The following is a 26,847-nucleotide window of genomic DNA, read 5'->3' as shown; positions in this document are numbered from 1 at the left end:
ATATCTAAGGCAACCACAGTCAGTGGAAAACAAAGACACATAGGGGTGGACTGAGGAGTGAAAGGTGGGCATGGCCCAGCCACAAGGAATCCACCACCTGAGGCTATAACTTCAAGGCCAGGTACCCTCTGGATCTCACAGGTTAACCTGATTCTGAAGTGTCCCTTTTATCTTCATGAGCCAGGTAAGAGCTCTTCCATCTACTCAAGAGGTGACCTGCACCGCCTCCCAGCCTCCCCAAGCCAGCTTGTCTTTTTCCTGCCCCTGCCAGAACCTGATCGGTGCCCCACCTAGCCCCAAGGCTTCACATTGAGACTCAAAGTCTCTGCCCTCTCTCCCCCTTGGAAAGCGGCAGTTTAAAAGTGCATCTGAGCATGAATTGTTTCTTTCCATGATGCCGCCTCTGACATGCTGAACCTTCCTGAGAGAAGAGCATCAAGCCGGCAATCTTATCATTTCGTGGCATTTGTACAGCAATTTCAGATTTTCCAAATGATCCACTCCGACTGGCTTTCTCTCCTCTCAACCTTGTAAAAGAAGCAGCAGACACACACCACGATCCCCACGTGCTCCTGTGCACAAAGGGGAGATGGCAGCATCCCGCTGGTGTGGGAAAGGGAGTCACAGCAGACCTGAGCCAGGCCCAGATACCTCAAATTCGAAGCCTGAGAATAAGAACAAACATTGTCCTAGAAAGTCAGGCAGTTTAGGTCCTAATCCCAGTTCTGCCACTGACTAGTCACACAGCTGTGGGTAGGTCTGCTAACCTTGGAAATTTAATCTCCACCCCGGCCTCAACAAAACAAAGGGTTTAAACTAGATGGCTTCTAAGGTTCCTTCGAATTCTAAAATTTGATAATTTAGTTATCAAATAAACTGTTGTACATGTTTCTTTGATTTCTTCACCTGTCTGGTTATCAAAGACCCTTTTTTCTACCAGCCTTCTGTGGTAAGAAAATCAGAGTCAAAAGTTATCTTAGATGTGTAGATCAATGGAATAGAATTGGGAGTCCAGAAATAAATATTTACAGTCAACTGACTTTTGACTAGTCTTTTCACCAAACAGTGCTGGGAGAACTAGAGAACCATATGCAAAAGAATGAAGTTGAACTCCCTAACTCATCCCATATACAAAAATTAGCTCAAAATGGGCCACAGACCCAAATATAAGGTATAAAACTCTTTAAACATAGGAGTAAATTTTTTGTGACCTGATATTAAGCAGCAGTTTCTTAAAAAGGACACCAAAAGCACAAGTCACAAAAACTAACAGATAAATTGGACTTGATCAAAATTAAAAACTTTTGCATTTCAAAAGACAGCGTTATGGAAGTGAAAGACAACCCACAGGTGAGAAAATAATTGTAGATCATATCTCTGATAAGGGAACTGTATCCAAAATATATTTTAAAAACGCTTACAATTCAACAATAAACAATCAAATAACTCAAAACAAAAAAGCTGATTAGCCCAATTAAAAAATAACCCAATTGGCAAAGGATTTGAATAGGCATTTCTCCAAAAATATGCATGCAAATGGCCAATAATCACATGAAAAGATACTCAACCTCATTAGTCATTGGGGAAATGCAAATCAAAACTACAGTGAAATATCATTTTATACCTGTTAGTTATGGCTAAAATGAAAAAGACAGACAACTACTATTTGTGGGAATGTAGAGAAATTGGAACACACATGTTGACTGTGGGATGTTAAATGGTGCAGCCATTTTGGGAAGTAGTTGGCAATTCATCAAAACATTAAACATAGAGCTACCATTCCTAGGTATATACCCAAGAGAACTGAAAACAGAAACTTGTGCACAAATGTTCATGACAGTATTATTCAGAATAACCAAAATATGTAAACAATCTAGAGAGCCATCAACAGATAAAGAGACAACCCAACCAAATATAGTTATACAGTGGAATATTATAAGCCCATGAAAAAGGAATGAAGTACTGATACAAGCTACAACATGGGTATAGACATTATGCCAACTGAAAGAAGCAGACAGCAAAGACCACACACTGTATGGTTCCATCTGTATGAAATGTCCAGAATAGGCAAACCCACAGAGAAAGAAAGTACATTAGTGGTTGCCAGTGCTGGGGAGAGGGGAAAGGAGAGTGACTGCCAATGGGTTGTGCAGTTTCTGATTTGGAAAATGAAAATGTTCTAAAATTACATAGAGGCAATGGGTTCACAACTCTTTGAATATATAAACACCACTGAATTGTAGACTTTTCAATTTAAGGGTAAGATTTATAGTATATGAATGATATTTTAATAAATCTGTTATTTCTAAAGTACATTATGTTCTCTAGTTTTGCTTTCCAAGTTCTTATGAAGGCCCCTACCTCTCTGAAATCTATGAAGGAGAATGGATTCCTGCAGGTAAATTCACTGTCTTTGGTGGACCGAGACCAAAGTGACATCAGCCATTCCCAACCCAGCCACTGTGCCCTCCAGGAGACATCTGACAATGTCTGGTGACATTTTTGATTGTCATGACTAAGAGGGAGGTGCTACTGGCATTTATGGGTGGAGACGAGGGATGATGATAAGCATCTTCAACGCACAGAACAACTCCCAAAAAAGAGCCATCCAGCGCCCAAAACATCAGCAGTGCCGAGACTGAGGAACCCTGCTCTGTAACCACACAGTACCAGGTGAAGTGGAGGTTTGATGAATTCTCAGTGCAATTGATTTCAACGTATTTCAACAAATATGTATGAAGATGGGGCACTGGGCTGGGCTCTGGGGACCAGTAGGTGGGAGACACTGAAATGAACATCCCTGAGGACGAGTCCTTGTGTATATCTTAAGCACTGCTGTGTCCTTGGACCTCGCACATGCATGGCACAGACAGGTGCTCGGTGAATGTTTGCTCAAGGAAGGAATGAAGAAACGCTCCCGTCCCTGCCTTTGTGGGGCTTTCCATCTAGCATCACTTTTGTGGACATGAACAGTTTAAGTGGCAGTTCCGGATTAGACTGACTGGGGGGCTCCTTTGTCAAGGAGGATGAAGCAGAGAAGAGATTTTCAAAGTTAGTTCTCCTCCAAACCTGGCTTTCATCTCCTGAAAAGCTCTGAGACTGAGGACTGAAAGGGGAGACTCCGGGCTCCAGCTGGAGTGTCCCCCCCTCGAAGATGACCAGATTCTGTGGGTCCCAAACTTGCTGCTGGAGAGTGAGTTTTCACCTGTGGGTCACAGCTAAGCTATCACCTCCTGTCTCCAGGTCACGTGAGGAAAGAAGAAACCCATGCTGTAAACAACATACACTGTAGCCCCTTCCCCGAAGGGGCTTCTGCTGCCCAGTGGTTTGGGCTGAGCTGGGCAGCACAGCCGGCAGGAGGGCTGTGCTAGAGGAGACCTTTCTGGGGCTACTGGGGGTGGGGCCCTGCCACGTGTAGTCCCCGTGAGGGGCATGGGAGTCGGGGAAATGCTCCCAGGCACCTCCCTGTGGGCTTTCCCGACTCCCCAGCCTCGGGCTCCAGGATGCGTCCTAGCCCAATGCCCTCTGCCAACAAGCCAGGCAGCTCGAATGCCCAGACAGCCTCCCTCTGCTGGCGTGGTGCACACACACATACACACACGCACATGCACATATACACACGCACACACATACACACATACAGACACACGCACACGCACACACATACGCATGCACGCGCACACATACACACATGCACACACATACACGCACACACATACACACACACACACATACACACACACATACACATACACACACGCACATACGCACACACATGCGCGCACATACACACACGTGCATGTGCATACTCACACATGCACATACACGCACACACACACATACACACGCACGCGTGCGCACATATACACATGCACACACACATACGCATGCATATGCGCGTGCACATACACACACGAGCGCACGCATACACGCGCACATACACATACGCACACGCACATACGCACACACATGTGCGCACATACACACACGTGCATGTGCATACTCACGCACATGCACATACACGCACACACACAGACACACACACATACACACGCACGCGTGCGCACATACACACACGCACACACACATACGCACACACATGCGTGCACATACACACACGTGCGTGTGCATACTCACGCACATGCACATACACGCACACACATACAGACACACACACACATACGCACGCGCGCACACATACACACACGCACACACATACGCACGCATATGCGTGCACACATACACACACGAGTGCACACATACACGCGCATACACATACACACACGCACATACACACACATATGCACACACACGCACACATACACACACGTGCAGTGCATACTCACACGCACGCACATACACACACACACACGCGCGCACACATACACATGCACATATGCACACGCACATACACATACACACACGTGCATACACACGCACACATACGCATATGCATACACACACGCGCGCGCATACACACTCACATACACACACGCGCGCACATGTGCGCGTGCCCCTCCCCCCAGCACTGCACCCTCATGCCTGGCTCCTGTTCCTCTCCATCTTCCATTTCCTTCCCTCCAGGGTGCTTGATAAATATTATTCTAATTCTGAAATGTGTGATCCCAGGCTCACCTAATTAATTTGGAGGAGCCGGAGGAAATGGGTTAAGGACTGAGCTACTTTCTAACCGTAGGAAAGAAAATTGGTCACTGAGAGACAGCGAAGGGGATTTTGGAAAAGAGCAGCCGGCTGCGATCAGGGTCTAAGGGAACGACAGAGATGACAGGAGAGAGACAGACAGGCAGACAGGGACAGATAGGGAGAAATAGAGGGACTGAAGGGTAGAGATAGAGAGGAGATGAAAAGAAAAAGGTGGAGAGAGAGAAAATGAGAGACAGTCAAATAGACCGAAAGAGTGAGTGAGAGTGAAAGAAGAATCGAAACTTGGGGCAAAAAAGGGACAGATGGCGAGATTTCAGAAAGGAAAGAAAGAGACCCAAAGGGGAAGGGAGAGAGAGAAAGGTGAGGAGGCAAAGTCAGGAGGCAGAGATGGCAGCTTAGCCAGAAAGAGAAAAAAAAAAAAATAGTGAAAGAGAAAGTGAGAAATGGCTAGAGAGTCAAAGAGACAGATTTGGAGATAGGAGGCGATTCCAAAGGCAAGAGGCAGAGAGGGCACGGGAGAGAGGCATTCAGAGGGCAAGAGAGAGGAGGAGAGCAGGTGAGACACCCAGAGCCAGGCCCGCGAGGGACTGAGGGACAGAGTGGGAGCCGCCGGCCACCCTGCCCAAGGCCAGCAGCGCCCACAGCACGACTGTGGGTGGGTTTGATTTAGGGATGCACAGCAAAGAATCCCACTCAGTGTCCTGCTTATCCCAGAGCCACTTCAGTTTCAGTATCTGGAGCTGCGTAACAAAAGAATTCCTTTTGCCTGAATTATCTGGGTAATTGGTTCATGTTCCTGCTCCTTTCTGCACACATGGACTTGGCTTTCCTGGATGCGTGTCCAGCCAGGAAGAGAAAGTTATGGGGCAGCAAATCTGATCAGGGAAGACAGTCACTGTGTTTGAATATTAATCCTCTGGATCAATGAAACGTTACCATCATCTTATGTTTATATGGCACTTAATTTCAAAATGTGTTCACCTGCCTTCTGCCATGTGATTCCCCCATTAATACTGGGACCTACGTAGCTATTATTTTCCCAATTCTTAAAAAGAAACTGAGGTTGGGACTAATTATAAGAACTGATCATGATGAAACAGAAATGTCAATCTGGAGTTCTGGCTTGAGCAGGGTTTCCTTCTGTTCACCAGGAGCATGTATCTCCTTTTCCACTGAAACCTCAGCTTTAATGAGACCTCCTGGCTTCCCCAGCCAGCTCTGCTAATTTAGCAAATGCCAGTTATTATCTGGGCATGGAGAAGCAATTAGTAAACGAGTGATTTAGGTCAAGACCAATTATTTATTTGCTTAAAACCTTGGTTAATGTTGTCAGTGGCCCCAAGGAAATGAAAGCATGTTTGAATTTCCCTAAGTGTTTCGTTATCTTGGTGCCTGCAGGGACTGAGTCCAGTCAACACCTTGATGTGCTGCCACCTACTTACAAGACACAAAAGCATTCTTAAAATCACAAATGATTTCCGTTAATAATAGAAAAATAAGCAAAGTACTTTTCATAACATTGCTTCATATTCTTGACTGCTTGGAAAATTAAAGGTTACTTACTACTTATTGAGCGATAACTATGTGCCAGAGACCATACTAAACTCTGACATGCATTATATCGCATAATCCCCAGAATAACCTTTTATAGTCGGTGCTACTGCTAGTCCATTTTACCAATGAAAAATAAGAGACTGAGAAGTTAAGCAACTTTCACAAGGTCACACAGATATAAATGGTGAATCCAGATTTCAAACATAGCTAGATTAAACTACAGCGGTAAGACTTCACAGAATTATCCATCCATTTGCCCATTTCTCCATCCACCTATCCAGCAAACATTTGCTTCTTTCACTTACTATGTCTCTGCAGGTCTCTGATCAAGCGATTTCAGAGACTGTACAATCTTCAGTGGTAAACTTCCAAAATAAGAACACAGCTAACACTCAATTGTCCAGTAAGAGTCGCCTTGGTGACCCTAACCTTAACCCCTAAATCCTAACCCTAACCTGTAACCCCAACTCTTGACCCCCAACCCTAACTCTAACATTAACCCTAATCCTTAATGCCAACCCTTAACACCCCAACCCTAACCCTAATTTAACCCTAATCTCTAATGCCAACCCTTAATCCCCCAATCCTAACCCTAATCCTAGCCAATCCCAGCTCGAACCCTTAACGCTAACGCTAACTCTACCCTAACCTAAACATAACCATAACCCCTAATCCTAACAGCTTTGAAACTTTTCAAATTATTTTAGCAGCCAAACTTTTTTTGTCAGATGAAATCTTGAGTAGAACAGCAGTCTACTCCACTGGACCACAACTCTGGATAAATCTTGAGTACCAGAGCCCCCCTCCACCCAGCCCTTCTCCTCTACACAGTAGCCCCCAAACTTCTCCATTAAACCCTAGGCCTTTGTGGAGCTTCCAAATTTGCTAACAAACTTGGCAACCGAGCACCAAACAGAAAACTTGGAAAACTTAGAAAACGTTACCATCTGCTCATCGAACAGATGGTAAAACTTAGGTCCCCTGAGATTAAGTGGGGAGCCTAAGGACACTGAGTTCATCTGGCACATCTTCTTGATCACCATTTCTGTGCTTTCCTTGAGTACTTTCGGAATACTACTGCTCACCAAAGTGGAACAAATGGAAGCCAGGATCCTCCCTCCTCCATGTCTGTGAATATCTGAGTCATATAAATGCCATGGAAGAGAGATGATAGGCTCAACTGCAATTCGGTAAGCTGCCCTATGTCAGGACAAAGGTAAATTGGATAGTTTAAGCCCTAATCATACCCTTTCTCCTTTTGGGGACAGGAGGAGATGGATGCTTTTGGACAGGCACCATCACAGTCAAATACATGAACTTTGCCATGAATCAGCTATTCTCGTTAACACTCTCACTGTAGTTACAGACGAATGAGAGCACTCTTGTTTTTGAGGAATGTTCTAAAAGCATGCCTGTCTAATTAAGTACAGTATATATACTAAGTATATATTAAATATACTACATTTAGATATAAATATAGTAAATTTAAATATAAATATAGTATATTTAAAGAATTCAAGGTTCTTCCTTGAGTTAGACCATCAAGTCCAATCATCAGTTTTCTTCACAGAGAAAACTAAGTGAAGTGCAAAAGGCCTAGGAAACTGAGCTATTCATATAAAAACAGAATGAAAGTTTTGGGTTTTTTTTTTCCTTTAAGTTAATCTCTGATAGCTGCTTAATTTGTCTTTCTCCTAAAAGTAGAGTGCAAATGGTCTATTCAAATTCAATAAAGAATTCTGGTTATTTCAGCCCTGGATGACCGAACTTTCACTTGACATTCACACCTTAGGAGCAGCTGACATCCCCTTTAACTTCCTTCTCATACTTAGCTGCTGGACAGTCTTGAAAATACACACTCTGGACAATGGAAATGAATATATTTTTAATAAACATGGACCCAGGAGAATGGCTTAATTTAGTTCTCCCTATTCCCAGTTCTCTCACAGTCCACTTGAAAAACACAGCTGCTGGCTTTGTGCGTGCACCAGCCTCCCCTCCTCATCCAGAGAGGCTCAGAATGGATGCAGAGATCTCATTTGTGGTGTTAACAATGTCCGTGCATCTGCACTGAGCTATTCTGCAGGTCTGAGCTGTCCCCGGCACAATGGGAATTCATCGTGGCCAAGACACATCGCGGGCCTCACTCAGCAAAGGAGGGCAGGGCCGCCTGCTTTGCTTTGGAGACACTTAGAGCAAGATGCTCCATCCAGTGGGCTAAGATGAACAGCCTGGAAGTAAGTGGACAGTAGATGTGTGTTGGGACCTGCATCCCCTGGGGCCCTGATTCATTCCGAATAGCATCATGTCCACACGGGCCATTTCTGACCTCATAAATCATACAAGAATTTACCCCGGCCTGGGAAATTTAGCAGCGTCAATACCGAATCTGGAGTTCTGGGAAATATTTGCCCTGTTTCTCTGAGGATTAATCAAAGATCTGACTGTATTGAGTGCAGCTACCATTTAGTACTGGGAAAACAAAAATACAACCAATATTTGTTAGCACAGCAATGCGGTGGTACAGGGATGGATGCATTAATAAATGTACCGGCGTTCAAGGGACAAACATGCTTCTGATTTGGCCGCCGCCTCCGCTGTTGTTGTCTTTATTTGTATGGACACATACCTAATTCTACAGGTGAGACAAAATGAAGGCAGCACCGCCAAATGGCTAAACAGAGAAATTCTGGGGCCAGAGTGCCGGGTCTGGCATGTCAGCCACTAATTACCGTGGTGATCATTAGCTAGTTTCTTAAGCACCCTGTGCTTCTGTTTCCTGGTTGATGAAGAAAAAAAGGCAAAAATAATAAGGTCCAAAATAATGCCTACCTCTTAGGGTTATTATGAAGATTAAATGAGTTAATATTTGTAAAGCACTTAGAACAGAGCCCGGCACCTAGTAAGTACTCTATAATTTTTTTTGTGTGGGGGGAGGTGCATGGTCTGGGAATCAGTATATATATATATTTGATTAACAAATAAATTCAGATACAGCCTCCCAACATCTGCAAAGGTTCAGTCCTTTGGAGCACAAAAAAATAAATAGGCGGGAGAGGGGTATCTTGGAACTGACTCAGTAAAACAGGATGGGCGATGCTCTTGATGTGGGAAGAGGCACAAGGCATGGCTGGGCCCATGAGTCATCCTAGGAGGTTCCACCCACATTCTATATTTTCCACGCAAGCCTAAGGATACTTATCATATACGGGCACACACCAACTTTCATTGAATTCTGAACTTGGACTTTGAGAGCCAAGTGTAAAGAGTGTCTATTGGATCCTTTCTGTCAGGCCATCTCAGATTGAACTTCTATGAGTATGCAAGGAAACAATTAAACAGATGAAGGCTTAGTGAAAAGCAAAACAAATCAGGATTCAGATTAGGTGTAGAAGTGTAAATGGATCAACATGGCCAGAGCAACATCTTCTGCAAAAGACCCAGTTATTTTTTTTCATTCTTATTCTCTCCTTTGCCTTTTCCTTTCTTTTCTTCCTTCCTTTTCTTTTCCTTTCTTTCCATCTCCCTTCCTTCTTTAAAAGAAACATTATTGTCCCTTCTAAGCTCAGGTATCTTCATGCCAATGCAACCATCAGAAAGTAGGGTTTTCAAAAAAGACCACTCCAAATCCTCTGCACTTTTATTCATTCATTCAACCTTATATATTGAGCATCTCCTCTGTGTCAGGCATTGCTCTAGGACCTGAGAGAGAGGTGTGAACAAAAGAGGCAAACACCCTGTCTTTTTTTTTTTTTTACATGAGCAGGCACCGGGAATCAAACCCGGGTCCTTGGGCATAGCAGACAAGCATTCTTACATGCTGAGCCACCGTGACCTGCCCAACACCCTGTCTTATCGTCATCAAGCTGGGGAGACGGAAACCTGCCACAAAACGGAGTTGCTGGCCAATTTCCCAGAAGAGATCTTCATATTTTCACCTTGGTTCTGAATTTCTGAGACCCATAGGATGCTCTTTCCCTATGCAATTAGAACCCCACCTGCATGTGGACGATGCCCACACAGGAGCCAAGACTTGAATCCATGTCTCATGAGGAACAGACTCATAAGTTGGGATATTTATAGGAGCTGGGAAGGTTGAAGGGGGACTTGGTGGTCATCGTCAAAGAGGAGATGCTCTGCTGTTTCGTAGAAGAAGGGATATATTCCCTCTGGGTTACACCATTGGACAGAGCTCATGCCAGGGAAACTGATCTTGGCTTCCAAGGAGAAACACCTACAAATGAATTCTAACAGAATGGACGGCCTGGCAGTGAGGGGGAAGCTAGCCCCGGGTGCATGAATGACCTCCGCTGTGCATGAGAGGAGGGGGATGTGGCATTGAGAGGGAGAGGCACTAAAAGTCCTCCGAAGTCCCTTTCAATCAAAAGAGTCTGTGATGAGATGTGAAAAATGAGCATCTGCATGAGGCCATTTACAGATAACATTCTGAATGGGTTGTGGAAGGGACTGCCTTTTCCTTTCCCCAGGGCTGGTATACTCTTAAATACAGGTGTGCAGCCTGCCTTCCAGAACCACCAAGGCCTGCTGAGGTCAGAATGCACCAGAGAAGAACATGCCTACACCATCTTATAGTCCCCATGTCCCTTACCATGTTAAGGTAAGAGAGTTGCCGGGCCAAAGGACTTGCCCAAGGTCACAGACACAGAAAGAGACAGAAAGTTGGGACAGGATGCCATCTCAGCTCCCAGGAAATGCTCAATGCAGAGTAAGAAGGATGTCAGCCTGCAAAGGTGAGAGCAAGGGGGGATTTGCTTGAAGTGCCTCTAGAATCTCAAGGGCAGGGAGGTTCATGTCCTTTTCCCATACAGCACAGGGAGTGGACAAAGAGCATCTCGCCCTGTCCCATGGTGGCTGGAGTGCTGGCTTGCCAAACAATGACAGGTGTCCGGGACAGTGATTTACCAACAGACTCTTTAGACTATTGGGAAAGGGTGACAGTGGGAGTAAAATTAAAGCTCTATGTCCTCCTAGCCCCCACAGTGAGGGCAAGGGACCCCAGCCTCTCACGCCCAGTTGGTCTTCCTTCTGGCAAGAGAGAGATGAGGCAGTCCTGAGGTTGTGGAATAATTCATAACATAATTTTCAAAGCAGAAATAGGGAGAGTTTCTGGATTCTAAAAAATCAGGAAAACAAAGGAAAGAAGGAAGGGAGAGGGAAGGAGGGAGAGAGGGAGGGAGGGAGGAACTAAAGAAAGGAAACAAGTAGAGGAGAAATTAGCAGTGGCCCCTAGAGGAAAGCATCTTGGATCAGCCAGAAGGAAGAACTAAAATTGTGGAATAGTAACCCAAAACCAATTCAGCAGAATGGGCCGGCAGCAGGAAAGGGGACACAGGCTAATCCCAATCAGTGGAAGATACCTGGCAATAATCAAACACCTTAATGGCAATGCACTTTTACTGTTCCCCAGGTCACTGCAGAATTTCAAATCAGTTTTCAAAAAAATCAATCTTTGGAAAGCTACTTTATTAAACAGATAAGAATGATCTGGAATTAGCATGCCAATTGTCTATCTAAGAGAACGTCTGAAAAACAACCTGTCCTTCTTCAGGCTGTGTGTGCCCCATGCAATCGTGGCAGTCTCAGCTATTAATCTGCTCATCGCAGCTTTTGATCAGACAGAAAAGAAAATGCAACTTTGCCCAGGTGCAATTCTGGATAAGTTTCAAATTAGTGGGGTCTGAATCGATGGAGTTTAATGAAGTTTCAGCTGGACAAGTTCAAAGAACCAGAGGGAGAGAGAAGAGAGCAGCATACAACAGTGCTTGGGAAACAACAGAAAGACACATGGAGAAAAGAGAGACGAGGGTCAAAGAAATCGAAAGGAACCAGAAGACACATTTTAATGATGTGCCTCAAAAGAGAGGAAGAGAGAGAGAGAATCAACAGACCCTCTGCTAAAAGCCTGGATTTTTCTCAAATGCTCGAGGAGTGGGGGAAGGTGGCGCTGGCATGGAGGTGGGTGAGAAGCTGGCTGCGGATTATCTGAGAACATAAATGCTGTGTTATTATTTCCCACAGCATGAGTAAGTCTTCCAAACCTATGGCATATTATTCCTGGGGAACTTCAAGCAAATTTCTCAAGACTCAGGAAAAGTGAGAGAAGGTCAATTCCTAGTCCACTGGGGAGCCTGGAATCCAGATCCTTTCTCAAGTCTGTCCCCAGGAGCAGTCTCAGCGAGTCTGGGCTGGGGGCCTAATTCTCTGTCATTTCGGGGCAGGGAGGGGAGGTGGGCTCACATGGATGTCTCCCTCGGACAAAGACTGCCCAAACTCTGAAGTCAAGGAGGCCAGAATTCTCTACCGATGAAATCTGAGCCTGATCCTAGGACTCAGGGGTGGGGAGTGGGGAGGGGAGACACAAACTCCCCCAAAAGCTCCCTTTTTTGTTACTTTATGTGGCTCTACCACCTCCCTACCCAACCCCTGGGGAGGCCAGCTAGAGGACCACGGAAGGGAGGGAGGGAGAGATGGATTCTGGCACTCAGCTGCCACTTGAAATTAACAAACACCGTCCTCTCCCCACCAAGCCTCTCTCCAGGTTCAAGCTGCCCCCATGAGAGCAGCAAGAAGGAAGGAAGAGGGAGGAAGGGGCTGTTTGGGTGGAAAGCACACTTCCCAGGAGGGGACATCTGGCTAAGGGAACAACGAAGACGGCCAGAGGACAGATGTCCTAAGTAACGAGACTTTAATGCCGAAGCTAATGGGAACAGTACACGAGACCAAGTGCCAAAAAAGCAAGGAATAATGAGAGTGTTTGAGAGGGCTGCTGAAAGCAGCAGCTCTCCTCCCCAGCCCAGGGAGAGGGGCCACGGTTCTGGTCAACCAGAGCTTCCTTGGAACAGCAGCTCCCCTGGGTCTCGGGATGGGGACAGTGGCTTTGAGCAAGGAGGATCTGAGATGCCCCTGCCTTTTGAGGTGGGTGCAGGTAAGAAGGGTGGGGGCGAGAGCAGGGAGACCAGCATTCCCTGGGTTCCTGGAGAAGGCTAGAGAAATGGCTCCCACACCCCACTGCCAAGCCGAGGGGAGTCCTCTGGTCAGTGCCCCTGACATGCAGCCCAGGCCAGGAGACAGGGGCTCAGTTTGTCCCATGATAATGTGACTTGAGACCCACAATAGCCCTGAGCTGCTCGAGAGTCAAACATGGAGGAAAAAAAAGATTGCCCAGGATTCCTTCCTCTTTACCTGCCCTTCAGTGTCATGCGACCGAGTGGAACACAAGACACTGAAAACGACAAGAAATGGAGAAACACTGGAAACGAGCCTGTAATTATGAAGCCCAGCTGGGTGAAGAGAAAGGGGAAAAAAGAATGAAACAAGAGCAAGGAGGCAGAAATAAGTAGGCTGAAAGGCTATGTACTCTACACACAGTCCTCAAACGTTATAAATGGGGTGGAGGGAGATTGGGATAAAAGGAGCTGTCCTTCTCAGTAATAAAAACTGGGGAGAGCTGGAGGTCCAGTCAATCTCCCCCACCCCAAATCACTTGTTTTCTCCAGTACCCCTTACTCATCCTAGGGACTAGGACTCATGCTGAACTGCCCAGTTTTTTGTTTGTTTTTGCATGCTGTATGGTGGGGTCACATTTCATTCTTCTTCCATGTGACTATCCTATTATTGCAACACCATTTGTTGAATTTATTTTCTTCTTTTTGGGGGGGGGGGGGAAGTGCACGGGCCAGGAATCGAACCTGGGCCTCGTGCATGGCAGGCAAGAACTCTACCACTGAACTACCCTGGCATACCCTCGTCCAAGAATTTTTAATGCTGTAAAGATCTGTTTTCCACTCAATTAGAATCAGGGTGTTCCATTCTGCTTGGGTTTATACATTCATTGCCTAGACCACTCAGCCAATAGAATCCATTTTTGAACTGAGCCCTTTCCCTGCTCCAGGTAGCTTCATCTTGCATTCCATCTAAATGAGGGTCACTAGGGGTTTCCTAGTGCCTGGACAGGTAGGTCCTTTATACACCCATCCCATTTCTGGGTGGGGAGGTTTTGCTTTCTCCACGAGCATCATGGAGTCCTTCATATTCAGGAAGATGAAAGCCAGCTGCTCTCTTGAACACCAAAGGGAGATGGAGACCAGCAACTTAGCTGTGTGGCCTTGGACAACCTACTCAATCTCTCTGAGCTGGTTTCCTCTATAAAACGGGTACTTGAGGCAGAGGGTTAATGGGAAGATGGGATGAGACAATGCACATGAGGTGCTAAGCAGGGCCTGGAGCAGAGCAAGTCTTCAAGAATGGAAATTCCAATGGGCATCTCTTTATCACTATTCCCATGTATCTTTCAGTCCTCACCTAATCAAGAAGTGAGCTCCTCCCTAACTCTGGTTCTCTACGGCTACACGGGTGATGCGGCCATGTAAGCTGCTGGGAGACAGAGCTCTCACCGTCCTGACACTAGATCAGAAGTGAGTGGGGTTCCACAGCCACAGAATGGGACTTGCTCCTCCCAGAGTATCCATGGATGGCCTTGGGGGAGGCGGGGCAGCAGGGCCAGAGGCTCTGCCCCAGCCCATGCCCTCAGGGCATGGATGCCTGGCACCCTTCACAAATTCTAATTCCTGGTTGAAGACAATGCCATCCTGTCCAGAGGAGCACAAGCGGCTCATTCCCCACCTGCAATGAGGAAAAAGAATTGGCTCCAAGGGGATCCCTGGTGGCCCCTGGACACAGTCCTTAAATTCAACGTCTCCCAACCCCACCACCACTTCAAGCCTCTGATCAGCCCTGCCTCCCTGCTGGGGAGAGGACACACAAGACGCACATCAGGGGTCAGTCAGCAATGCTCACTGGGCAGCCTTGAATTCCTTTGCGTGGAAACATTTCTACTTCATCTATGGCCATTTGGGCCAAGCAGTAACCCCAGGGGAATGTGGAATTGCATAGATGATGGCCCTCGGATGGAGAGAAAGAGGACCCAATGATCACTCTGGCATCTGACCCCCACGCCCTGCTGCATACATCCCAAAGAAACTGGATCCTTTTCGCCTCTGTATCAAACCAGGAAGCTAACTGGAGCTACCTGTCTACTGTCTCCTGTGGGACATTCATTCATTTTATTCACCCTTTCTGGGCAGTGACTTTAGATGCTTGCAGCATATTAGACACCTTTCTTTTCCCCCTCTACCAACTCCCTGACTGCCTGCCCTGATACACTGCTACAGCACGAGACTGAGTTTCTTAAGGCCAGTCCAGGAGAAGTGTTCCTATCTCCGAGGAGAGCTGGACATTCATTACAGGAGCTCCTTTTGGGTATCTGCCTTTGGAGATAGCTGATGCAGCTCCTCGGAAAACCAGTCTCATTACCGGAGGCGATCTTTATTTCTGATGAATAACCTGGCCCCGTCACCTACTTCATTCACCATCTCAGCCCCGTGACTTATTGCCACTTAAAAGAATCAAATCTACCACCCTAAGAGGATAAAATATGCTACCATTCTGGAAAGTCAAATGACACGCCGTGGGCTCTGAAAAGAGCTCCAAGAGAGGAACTGTGGAAACACTTTCCAGAAAGAGCCTGTGCTCAGTGTCCCAAGGTGACTGTTCAGAAGGACAGCTCATTAGGATAAGGACATCAGGGTTCTTTCCAAAGATAAATCAGGCAGGAAATACCCCTAACTTGCATTGCAAAGAATGACTGGACCCAAATTTCCAGCCTCCTTAGCTGCCCTCCTTGTACCTTCTCTGGACACTTCACCTCATCTTTTTGCCTTGGCTTTGCAGTATTTCAACCCAGGGCTGAGAAAGGGCTGACCTGGGAACAATGAATGAGCGTCCATGGCTCACAAAGTTGTTTTATATCTGTAGGGACCTTTCCTGGAAGATGACTCAAAATCCCCACCCCCTACTCGCACCCCTCAGAAGACTGCAGGATCCTGGAGTTCTTCAGCCCTTGGCAAAACTGAGTTGCACTGTCTCAGCATTCCCACCCATCTCTGGGAGAAAGAAAAAGCACTCACAGCCCGGATATTTAATTACAGATATCTACCCACAGCTTTACTCCATGACCCACTGCACTGGTTCACTACTCCTTGGCTTGTTCGGTCGTTTCCTTCCTCAAGAGTCTGCATTACTCAGATCTTATTAAAGGATGATGCTTATTAGATCAGATTATTACCCTTTGAAAAGAGTTTAGAGAAACTGCAAGAGGATTGAGGGAGATTGACAGAAATAATTTTAGTGAACTAGGAAAGGCCAAAGAAATTTGGGGAAGGAAGAGAAGGGAGAAGGTTGTCACTTGTCCCTCACAGCTCCAAGCATAAGGAAGTTGTTAGGTGATGGCTAACTAAGAAAAATGTGGGTAAAGTAAAGCTGAATGGATTTTAATTGGACAAGACAAGGCTGAAAGGTACTGTGAAAAAAGCACTGGTCTAGGATACAGACATCCAGGCTTTCAGTCCAAGCTTACTCACCAACTAGCTATGTGACCTTGGCTGAACTTCAGTTTCTTCATTTATAAAATTAGGACATTAGATTAAATGACTTGACTGCAATGAAAATCTATGATTTTTGCCACAGATGACAAAATAATAGAATGGAATACCCTCCCCTCTCCAGAAAAAGAAAAGAGACTATGTTCATAGATGAATTATTCACAATAGCCAAAAGGTAGAAACGACCCAAGAGTCCATCAGATGAATGGATAAACAAAATGTGACATATACAATGAGATATTATTCAGCGAGAAAAAGGAATGAAGTTCCCATACATACATGCTGCAACCTGGATGAAGCATGAAAACATTATACTAAGTAGAATAAGCGGACACAAAAGGACAAATATTGCATGATTCCACCCATATAAAACTATGAGAATAGGCAAATTCATAGAGACAGAAAGTAGATTAGAGGTAATCAGTGCTTGGGGTGGAGAAATGGGGAGTTAATGCTTAATGGATATAGAGTGTCTGGGGTGCTGGAAGAGTTTTGGTAACGGATGTTGGTGATGGTAGCACAAGACTGTGAATGTAATTAATATGTTATACATTTAAAATTATTAAAATGACAAATTTTATGTTATATATAAGCAACCGGAGTATTTTGTTAAGTGTTCAACCCGCCCCGCCACCTGTCAAAAAAGAGAGAGCTAGTAATCTGTCCTGAAATGCACACTCTCTCTCTCAAGGCCATGGGGCTGAGACCCTCTGAGGGTTGACCAGTCAACCGGCTCACTAAGCCCTTTCTTCCCTCTGTCATATTTGCAAAAGAACATGTGAGAGACACGAGGTCGTAAACATGACTGTGGGAAACATAATGGATCGAAGTTTCCCAAGATGGTAGGAAGAGAAAAAAACACACCACAGCAGCTATTAATTTTCTTTTAAAAAGGTATTTAACCTAGACCTCAATATATCCCGTGATAGGTGGCCCCTCCCGACCACCAACTTGAGGCATTTAATGCACCAATAACCACAGACTACAATTTTGCGGTTCCACAGGATATATACTGTCAAGGGACATAACCAAAATGGCAAGACAAAATGCACTTGAATTCGTCACCATTTTAAGAAGTTCCCATACATACATGCTGCAACCTGGATGAAGCATGAAAACATTATGCTAGGAGATTGTGCAGGACTCTGATGAAGGGAGGGTGGCAAGGAAAGAGGAGGGTCGCAGTTTCCATTAGCCAGTGCCTGGTACTGATTCCACCCTGTGGGGTGGGGAGTCTCGCTGACTATGAAAAACGCATCAAAAGTTAAGACCCAAATGCAATCCCACTTTGCCCTGGAAAAATCAGGCAGTGGAACTGGAAGGACAAAATTCTTGTGGTTTAATTTCCATCTATGCTGGCTTCATGGGCACGAGGGTCTGGGCCTAATGAATTAACTTCTTTCAATCAGCTCACTTTTTCAGTTGTCTTCACCGCGGCTTACTGCACAGGCAATGTGAATCGACTGCGCAGTCAATCTGATCCCTCATTAAAATGGGTTGAAAACAATGAGCTGGACATTTTCTCTATCTGTGTCCTGACAGCCTGGAACTCTGAGTAACTGGGTATCTTCGCACCAGATTCCCTGATGAATGTATGCATTCTGAGTCTTGAAGTAGGTCATAGGTAGGGAAAGAAAGACAGATGTGCATGACGCATGAGCATGGGGCACGGTGAAAGAGGAACATGAAAGCAATGCAAAACATGACCAGTGAGAATTTTCAAAGTCCAGGGATTCTTGAAAAGTATTTTCACAGTTGACCCACTATCTCAAGAATGAATCTTGCTGGACTCATGTGTCAAATATAATAAATATTTTACAAGCTACTGTTTTATAGTATGAAATATATCTTGCCCATGGAAGGTGAGGAGGGTTCATTTGTTGAATAAATGATTGCACACAATTGTCTGCAGGGGGCAGGACAAAAACCTATCCTGTGGACGATGAGGGATCTTTGACCCATTAGGGGTAACAGTCTCCTTCTCCCCTGACCCCCTTCCTCCTTTTGCTCCCCTTTGCTCTGTCCGGTCTTCCCCAGTATCCTTCCCCTAGGCCCTCCCCATAAGCCTTCTCAAATTCTTCCCTACACATACTTTTCTTTTTAACTCAGAGAAGAGAAAACAAGGCTAAGACTTTCGGTTCAAGGCAAAGAAGTTTTTTTTTCTTTCCTTCCAACTATATTTGAAGTAAAAGACAAATGGACTCTCTGTTTAGAACAATTCATTATAGTGAGTCTGTGATGCCTCAGAAAAAAAAAAGGAGTGCTTTGGGGTGATATGACAAGTTATTGCCCAGGTACCTAGAAAGAGAACTTACTAAACCAGCCACATACTACAGTTCCGAGTTCTGAGAGGAGAAAACAGAGCTCTTTGGGCTTGAATATAATTTCTGGAAGGATAAAAGGTAGAACAAAGTATTCCCTTGGTTTTCTCTAGAAATAAGCAAGAGGGAGCACAGACGAAGGAAATCTTGTGATGGTAATTGGGGCTGCCTCCTAATACTTCTCCTTTTCTCTAGCACAGGATGCAGGTATTAGCTCAGGCACTGAGATCCCAGGCCCTCCATCCCTATGCAGACTGTGGGGGGACCAAGGCAGCTCTGACTTCACCAACAGTGGCGACGGCCTCCTAATAGCTGCTAATTAGCCATTTAAAAAAAAGCCACGCATTCCCTCCTTCAGGATGAATCTCATCTCACCTCAGAGATACTAATGAATCAACTCAGGGTGAGGAGGGAGGAAAAGGGTTGGACCTTAGACCTCCATAAGGAATTTAACATCAAAAGGGAGCCAGTTTCAGGCCATTTGCTGGGCAAAGCTCACAGCCTCAGCAAATATCAAGAGCCCCTCATGGAACAAACAGCCCCAGAAAAGCACTGCAGAAACCACTCATGCAACATTAAAACCGGCGGCTGTGCGACCAGTAAGCTTGCACCTCAGCCTGGGGAGCTCAACAGTGGAAAGTTAAATTAGAGCTCCTGGTTCAGAGATCCTGGTAGGAAATGGAGTTCTTTACGGGCATGGTGGACAGCCGAGCTCCAGTAGCTCTCGAGATCCAGGCAGCAGATCAGCTTTTAGTCCTTGTACCTGGTCTCCTTCTCCTTTGCTCAGCACTAGCAGAGTCTGACTTTGAGCTTATCTGTTGGAATTACCTGAGAGCTGATCCTGTCCCCTACAGAAACTGGTTTTGGCACACAAGAACAGGATGGCAAGGTCTAATGACTTCTGGAAAAGACCACATCTTGTTCTTCCCTACAGGGGGTGGAGAGGTGGAATGAAGGGGGACACTGAGGCGGAGGCAGATGGTTGCACAACCTTCCTTTCACTCCTGCTAACTCTCCCACATACGGCCCTTTCAGTAAGACAGTCAGTTCTTCTCCCTGAGACACGGCCCCTGAACACCGACTAGCAGCTACAGAGAGGATTACACCCTGGATTAAGCTTTTCTTTCCTTTTCAAAAGTAAATGTCTCTGCTGAACTACTTCAGAGTGTGTAAAACTGCATGTCCATGTATTCTGAAATACATACCGAGATCACATCCTACGTCCTCTGTTGCCCTCTGAAGAGTGTTCACTCCTTCTCCCCTGCTTTTCCTGGCAAAACTCAGTATGGTGTAAATTCTCCATTGCCTCCTCCTTTCCCCTACCCTTATTCCTCAACAAGACAATGTGCATGCACACACACACACGCATGCACACACACACACAAACACACACACAGCTCCCTAGAGTTGCAATCAGTGTCCCCTGAGGTGTGAGCAGTGAAAAGACAGTGGTGACACACCTAAGATTCCACCCAACTCCCTGCAATGTGCTTACCCACCGTGAGAGTCCCGGGAAGCATGAGGTCGAGATGGAAGACGGCTGGGCCTGAGTTACCCAGAAGTGAAAAATCAGACTCCCTGACCTGCCCAAGGTCACTCACGGAGTGTCCCAGTTGCATCTCTCATGCTTTGTCCCTTTCTCTCCCCCCACCCTACACCGAGACAGGCATGGCTCCCCACCTAATAAGCACCAAGGCGATGCTTTCCAAAGTCCTGATCAGGCAAGACTGCAGCTGCTGGGAGAGGTGTTGTGAATTGAATAAAATCTGGAGGTGAACTCCAGGGAGAAACAGCCCAAATTTACATAATGGTCTGAGGGCTGAAAGTCTCCTGCCTTCCCATGCTGTCACCACAGTCGCCCAAGTAGGAGCAGAGGGGCATGGTGGGAGGGGGAAAGACCAAAAGGGACAGTGACATCGCCAGGGTCACAAACCAGTATAACAGGGGCTGCAGCCAGAATCCAAAGATGCCTGTCTCCAACATCCGAGCACACTGTTACTCAGGATCACACTAGGTAATGATGGATAAACTCTGAATGAGGCCACTGGGCAGGGCAATCGGCAGCTTTCTCTAAGAGTGCAGAGATCTCTGACTTAGGTAAGAGAGAAAACTGAAGAAAGGTTTGTGGGGAGCAACCAGCAGGAGGCCATGGCCAGGATGGAAGTTCTGAGGAGACCCCAGGACCACAGAAGGCGAAAGGAAACATCCCTCCATCCCTGAAGCAGCAGAGGTGGAGGGGATGCTAAAATTTAGGACATCTGCTTCAGAAGGGCACTTGCCCACAGCCAATTCATTCTCTGCTTTCCAAAGCGAGCCAAGAGGCTAGATTCAAAGGAGGGAATGTCTTGCCCTTATTTTGCTCACTGTCCCACCTGCTCTCTGCATGTGGGAGCCGGGACTCACCACAGACCATTTCTCACAATTCCTCCATCACTGCCGAGTGCCAGTTCAGGCACACAGGGGGATGCTGAGTAAAACTACTGTCTGGGAGACAAAATGGGGTGGAAGAGAAGGTAGAGGCTCCTTAGGGGGATAAGTGAGGGTATGAAAGGGGCTTCTTCTGAAAGCACCCCAATTCCAACACCCAAGTTCATCCGGATCAAAATACCCACACTCGTTAGATTTGCCTCAATAAAGCCTGCCAGGGAGTATCATTTTTTCTCAACACCCACATTGTCAAGGGAAAAAAAAATTAATCAGTTCTTCCAGCATGCCCAGAAATTTGTATATGCCGTTCTCTCTCTTCATCAAGGTACAAGGTGATTAATATCCTCAGCAGCAAGAGAAGGAGGTTTTCAGGCCAAAAGGATAACAAGCAGGGAGCTGAGATGAGCTGAGGGAGTCTGGCTCCAGGTGCGGGGTGGCTGGGAGAAATCAGAAGCAGGACTGGTTCGGGGGAGGGGGCAGCAATGGTTACTAAGGCAGTGCCCACACCATGTGCCAGAAACGGAGCCATTTCCTGGGGCAGGATTTGGTCCCCAAAAGGACCTCCCTGAACTATGTCCAGCCATCAATCAGGAGGGATCTGGAGGAGGAACTAACTTTCCATCCCCCGGGTGTGTCATCCCTTACAGTTGTAAGGAGAGTTCCTGGCATCCTCTGGACTTTGATTTCTCAAAGGGCTCCCTGGGAGACAGGGTGATGGCATGGGAGGCAGGTCAGGCTGGAGCTATTAATATACATACATACTTTGAGCTGTTGGCAGGAGTCAGGGGTGAGGCGGTAGCCCCCACCCACCACCCCTAGAGGAAGCAATGAAAAGATGCCCCACCAGGTTTGACACAACAAAAAGTGTCAACTCAAAGGGCTCTGCCTACGGAGTTTAAAAGAACAAGCCCTCTAGTCTCCGCAGAAAAGCTAAGCAAGCATCCCACTTGACAGGAGATGCGAAAGAGACACCATCTATTTGGTCCACATAGAATGGAGAAACCTTATTCCTTCTTCCTACAGGATGCATCCTTTCTGGATGACCCCCGCCACACATACACACACACACACACTCCATCACTAACTCACACACAAATATCCCAGTTTACACTAAATCACTTGGTACTTTTTCCAGTAAGATTCCAACATTGGCCACTTTCCTGTATTGAGGTGACACTCTGGTTTGACTCTGAAAACCAAAGGCGGTGATTAAAGCCTCCACCAAAATGCCCGCATGCCAGGCAAACAGAGCCCGGGACCCCCTGTCAGGGATCACAGAATGTGTCAGATTCTTAGAAACCAACTTCATGGACCCCACCAATTCTGACTTTGCTGTGTCAATCCCCCCACCATCACCACCACCGAAGCACGCTTTCCCGGTTCTGAAAAAACTACAGAAGAGGGAACAGAAAGGCCCTGGGTTCAGTGCATGAAGAAGTGAGGGTGAAATCGACTCAGCAGAGAGGGTCAAGAAGTGAAGGGAAGAGTGGGGAGAAAATAGAAGCACTCGGAGTAGGGGGGTGGGGAGGGATGCGACCACCGGCAGCCCGGGGTGGGGGAGGAGGGTGAAGGCGCCCGGCCGCGGCCGCGCTCACCTGTGGATGTTCATCTCCCGCGGAGGACGGTGGGCCTTGTCATAGGAGACCTTGGCGAAGACGCCGGCCACGATGACGAAAGCGATCACCCCGCAGGTGATGTAGACGGTGAAGTTGGTCTTGTCCTTCTCCGGGTCGTACTTGTTCTCGGGCCCCGGCGACACCACCTTGGTACTGGGCGTCTGAACCCACACCGGGCTCTGGTAGTTGGTGCACTGGCGCTGGTCCAGCTTCTCGTGGCGCTTCTTGCAGCAGAAGCGGTAGTAGCAGGTGCCGCAGCAGTACAGGTAGCCGCTCTCGCTGTTGTTGCACTCGAACTCCTTGTCGTACTGGCCGCTCACGTCGTAGTAGCCCCAACACGTCTCGTAGGTGACGGCCGCGCTGGGCGCTGCTGCCGCCGCCGCCACCGCCGCCGCGGGCTGTCCCCGCCGGCTCCCCGCCTCCGGGCCGCCTGGCGCCCGGGCGGTGCCGTTCAGCTCGCGGCCGCCCCGGGCTAGGGCGCCTCCCGGCCGCCGGCCCCCGACGGCAGCGGCGCCGGCGCTCAGGGTCCGGTTGGCTGAGCGGCCGCGGGCGCCGTGGGCGCGGGGCGTCAGGTCCAGGGACTCCAGCGAGAGCAGCAGCAGCAACAGCAGGAGGCACCGCAGCGCCATGGCGGGGCCGGGCGGGGGGCGCGGGGAGGCTTTCGCGGCAGGCCGCTCCCCACCGGCCGGGTTCCGAGGGCGGCGGCGGGGGCCGGGCTGGCGGCGCGGGGCGGTCAGCGGCGCTGGGGCGATGGCGCCATCGAGGCGCGGGCGGCGGTGCGCACTGGCCGGCCGGCCGGGTCGCTCCGGCTGCTCACGCTGCGCGCCTGCTCCGCGCTCCCCCTGCGGGCCCGGCGCGCCACCCCGGCAACCCCATCCCCCGCCCGCGGCGGCCCCGCGCGCGGCTCGGCTCAGGCAGGACCCGGAGCGCGGCTCCAGGCGGCGGTGGCGGCGGCGTGGTCCCGTCCCGGCGGGTTCTGCGAGACAAGACGGGAGCCGGTCACGGGGTGGGGCGGAAGGCGGGCACGGAGGGAGCGCGCAGCCCTCGAGGAGCGGGGCGCGGGGCAAGGAGGGGGCGCGGAGCCAGTTCCGGAGACCAGGACCGACCGGCCCCGCGCGCTGGCCCCGAGGGCGCACGGCAGCTCTTCCCGCACGGCACGGCAGTGCGGCCCCGCAGCGCGCTCCCGCCGCCGGCTGGCTCCCCGGGACAGAGCCGGCTGCGGCTGGGGTCCGGCGGCGAGCCGGGGAAGCGCGCGGCGGCCGGACCTCACTCACTCACCATGCCCGGCTACGACTGCAGAGGCGGCGGCGGCGGCCAGGCGGGAGCGCAGCGGCCGGAACGAGTGAGCGAGAGCCGCCAGCTCGCCGCCTGCACTAGTGCCGGAGCGTGTGCGAGAAGGCAGCGAGGGAGCCACGCACTCACACCCGCACACCCGGGAGCGCCGCGAGGGGAGGGGAGCCGAGGGGAGGGCAGCCGTTCCCCGCCGCCCACGTTTACACGCTTGGGCACCCGGAGTGGGGCGGGAGGGGCGAGCCTCGCTCTTCTCTCCCCTCCTCGCAGCACTTGGAAGCTCCGCGTCACCAAAGCACCCGTTAATCCGCACGGCCAACAAGGCTGGCGAGGACAGGTCCTGGAGCAGAGCGCAAGAGTCCCCTGAGGAGACGGCCCTGGGCAGGGCCAGACTTCCCCTTCCACTGCCCCCTCCAGTACCCCCCCTGCAGGGTCCCACCCTTACCAGAGCCCTGGGCTGCGCGCTGCCAAAACGGGAGTTGGGGTTTATGTGAGCCTTTGCCTCTCCCTAGCGGCGACGCCCGCAGCCGATGGAAGAGGTCAGACCCATTGCTACAGGTTCCTAAACTGAGGCCAGGGGTCAAGCCGGCTTGTCTGAGGCTGTTGGACGACCAGTGAACTGAACCCTACATTTTCCTGTCCTTGGGCACTCACGGCCCCACCCGGCCCCACGCTTGCACATAGGCGCAAGACCGCCCCAGCGCTGGGTGACATTTAGTAATCGTTCTTTCCGGTAGTAGTTTTCAGAGCAGCGTTGGGAATGAGTTAGAAAAGCGGTGTGGGAAACAGCGGAGCCTCTGAGAATCCGCTTTGAAATCCCTCTGCCGTAGGGAAAGAGCGGGGGTGGTGGGGGGTGGGGGGGCCGTCCTTTGTGGTTGTGCAGGAAAGGGTCCCGGTCCAACTTTCAAATCCATAAGATTACCCCAATATGGAATCATAATCGTTACCTTTGGTGTCTTTGGAGTGTGTCGGTGAAGGAGAACAAAAAGCAGCGACCACAGCCAACGACCTGGCCTTTTGGGCACGTGCGGAAGGGGCGGTGGAGGGAGGCGCTGGTTGTCAGAGTGTAGGAGGTAAAAGAATTGTCCTGAGACCTTCCTTTCGGTTCCACCCAGGTGTGACCCAAACCAGAGACTCCCATTCTGGAAAGGCAGAGCACATGTCCTGAGAAACTACTGAATGAATACATTGGCACTGGAACCCAGATTCCATAGCAGAAGGAGATCCTAACTATAGGATGGGAGATGCACAAACTCTGCGTGCAACTCAGGCTTGCTATTATTTCCGCACTCCCTCCCTTTTCTTCCTCCCTTCCTCATCCCCTCAGTTTCATCTCAGCTGCCACTTTCATAAGGACTCTGTTCAACAAGTTTATTTAGAGCCTACTCCATGCCAGTTTCCGGAAAGGTGCTGGGGCAAATAAGAAAATCCCTTTGCCTGAGGAGGAGGAGCTGTTAAACCATTGGGAACACAGATAAACACAGAATTTCTACATAACGTGTTCAAGTTCCATGACAAAAGTGGGCACAGAGAATACCCAGCTTAGTCCTGAAGGGGGGAGGTGGGCATCAAAGGCAGCTTTTTGGATTGGATAATGCCTAAGCAGAATCTTAAAGAATGATGAAGAGTTAATAAAGCAATCGGGAGCAGGATACTCCCAGCAGAGGGACTTAGCAAAACCAGGGAGATCTGACGTGTCAAATGGGTGTGTGCGCGGCAGATGCAAAAGCAGTTTAGCATCAACTCTGTGGGAGTCTACCAGATAACTTGGCTACCAGGAGGGTATCCCCTTCAAACAACTTGAATTTATTCAGCAGTGATGGGGAACTATCAGTGGACTTACGTGTCCACTGGATCTCTAAGTCGGAGGGATTGGAAACACTGTACACAGGAAGAACAATTTGGAAACTGTTCAGATAATCCAGGTAATTATGGTATAGGCTGAAGGAGGCTACTGGTACTTGGGTCCCAACAGTTGAGATGCCAAGCTTAGTCAAAAGAGTGGGTATGGGACAGCGCTGGTGATGCTGAAGTGCCCTTAAGACCTCTATATGGAGTTATCCAGCACAAGAGTTTCACACTCAGGCAAAAGGATAAGATGGGCATATAGTGTGGGAATTACAAGAACAACTTGAAGACCATCACCCTAAATTCTAAATCTTTATGCCATCTGCAATTTCTAAGCCATTCCCTTTCCTGTCTCTTCTCTGAGCTTTCAGCTCCTCTTCATTATTCCAGATTCACCTATTTCATATCTGGGAGTTTTCTAGCAATGGGTAGAAATGTGCAGACCTCAGATGGGGCTCTAACAAGCTTTGATCATATGGCATTGAGCTCAGGAAACCGGTTTGGTTCCTCAGACACACACACACAAATGCCTTTTGATCCTCTATGCTCATAAATGATGGTGTCAACAAACTCATGGAAAATAATATATTTTAAGGTTGAATAGGATCTAGAAGTTATTTATTGCAACCCTTACTGCAGTATGCTATATTTCTTCCTGACACTTTC

The 26,847-nt window shown here is 48.4% G+C and overlaps 1 protein-coding gene across 3 annotated transcripts in view; it reads right to left on the bottom strand.

Moving 5' to 3' along the window:
• The window catches only part of SHISA6 (shisa family member 6), a 330,433-nt gene extending 306,761 nt beyond the window's left edge, over window positions 1-23,672 (bottom strand). For all 3 annotated transcript variants that reach the window (XM_077166011.1, XM_077166012.1, XM_077166013.1), the window contains exon 1: window positions 23,023-23,672. In XM_077166011.1, coding sequence (XP_077022126.1) covers window positions 23,023-23,672 — 650 coding nt within the window. The remainder of the gene's footprint in view (window positions 1-23,022) is intronic.
• Between the last annotated feature and the right edge of the window lie 3,175 nt (window positions 23,673-26,847).

The sequence above is a fragment of the Tamandua tetradactyla genome, chromosome 6 (genome assembly GCF_023851605.1).
Source record: "Tamandua tetradactyla isolate mTamTet1 chromosome 6, mTamTet1.pri, whole genome shotgun sequence".
Taxonomy (NCBI): domain Eukaryota; kingdom Metazoa; phylum Chordata; class Mammalia; order Pilosa; family Myrmecophagidae; genus Tamandua; species Tamandua tetradactyla.
This window is presented reverse-complemented; position numbering and strand designations above follow the sequence as displayed.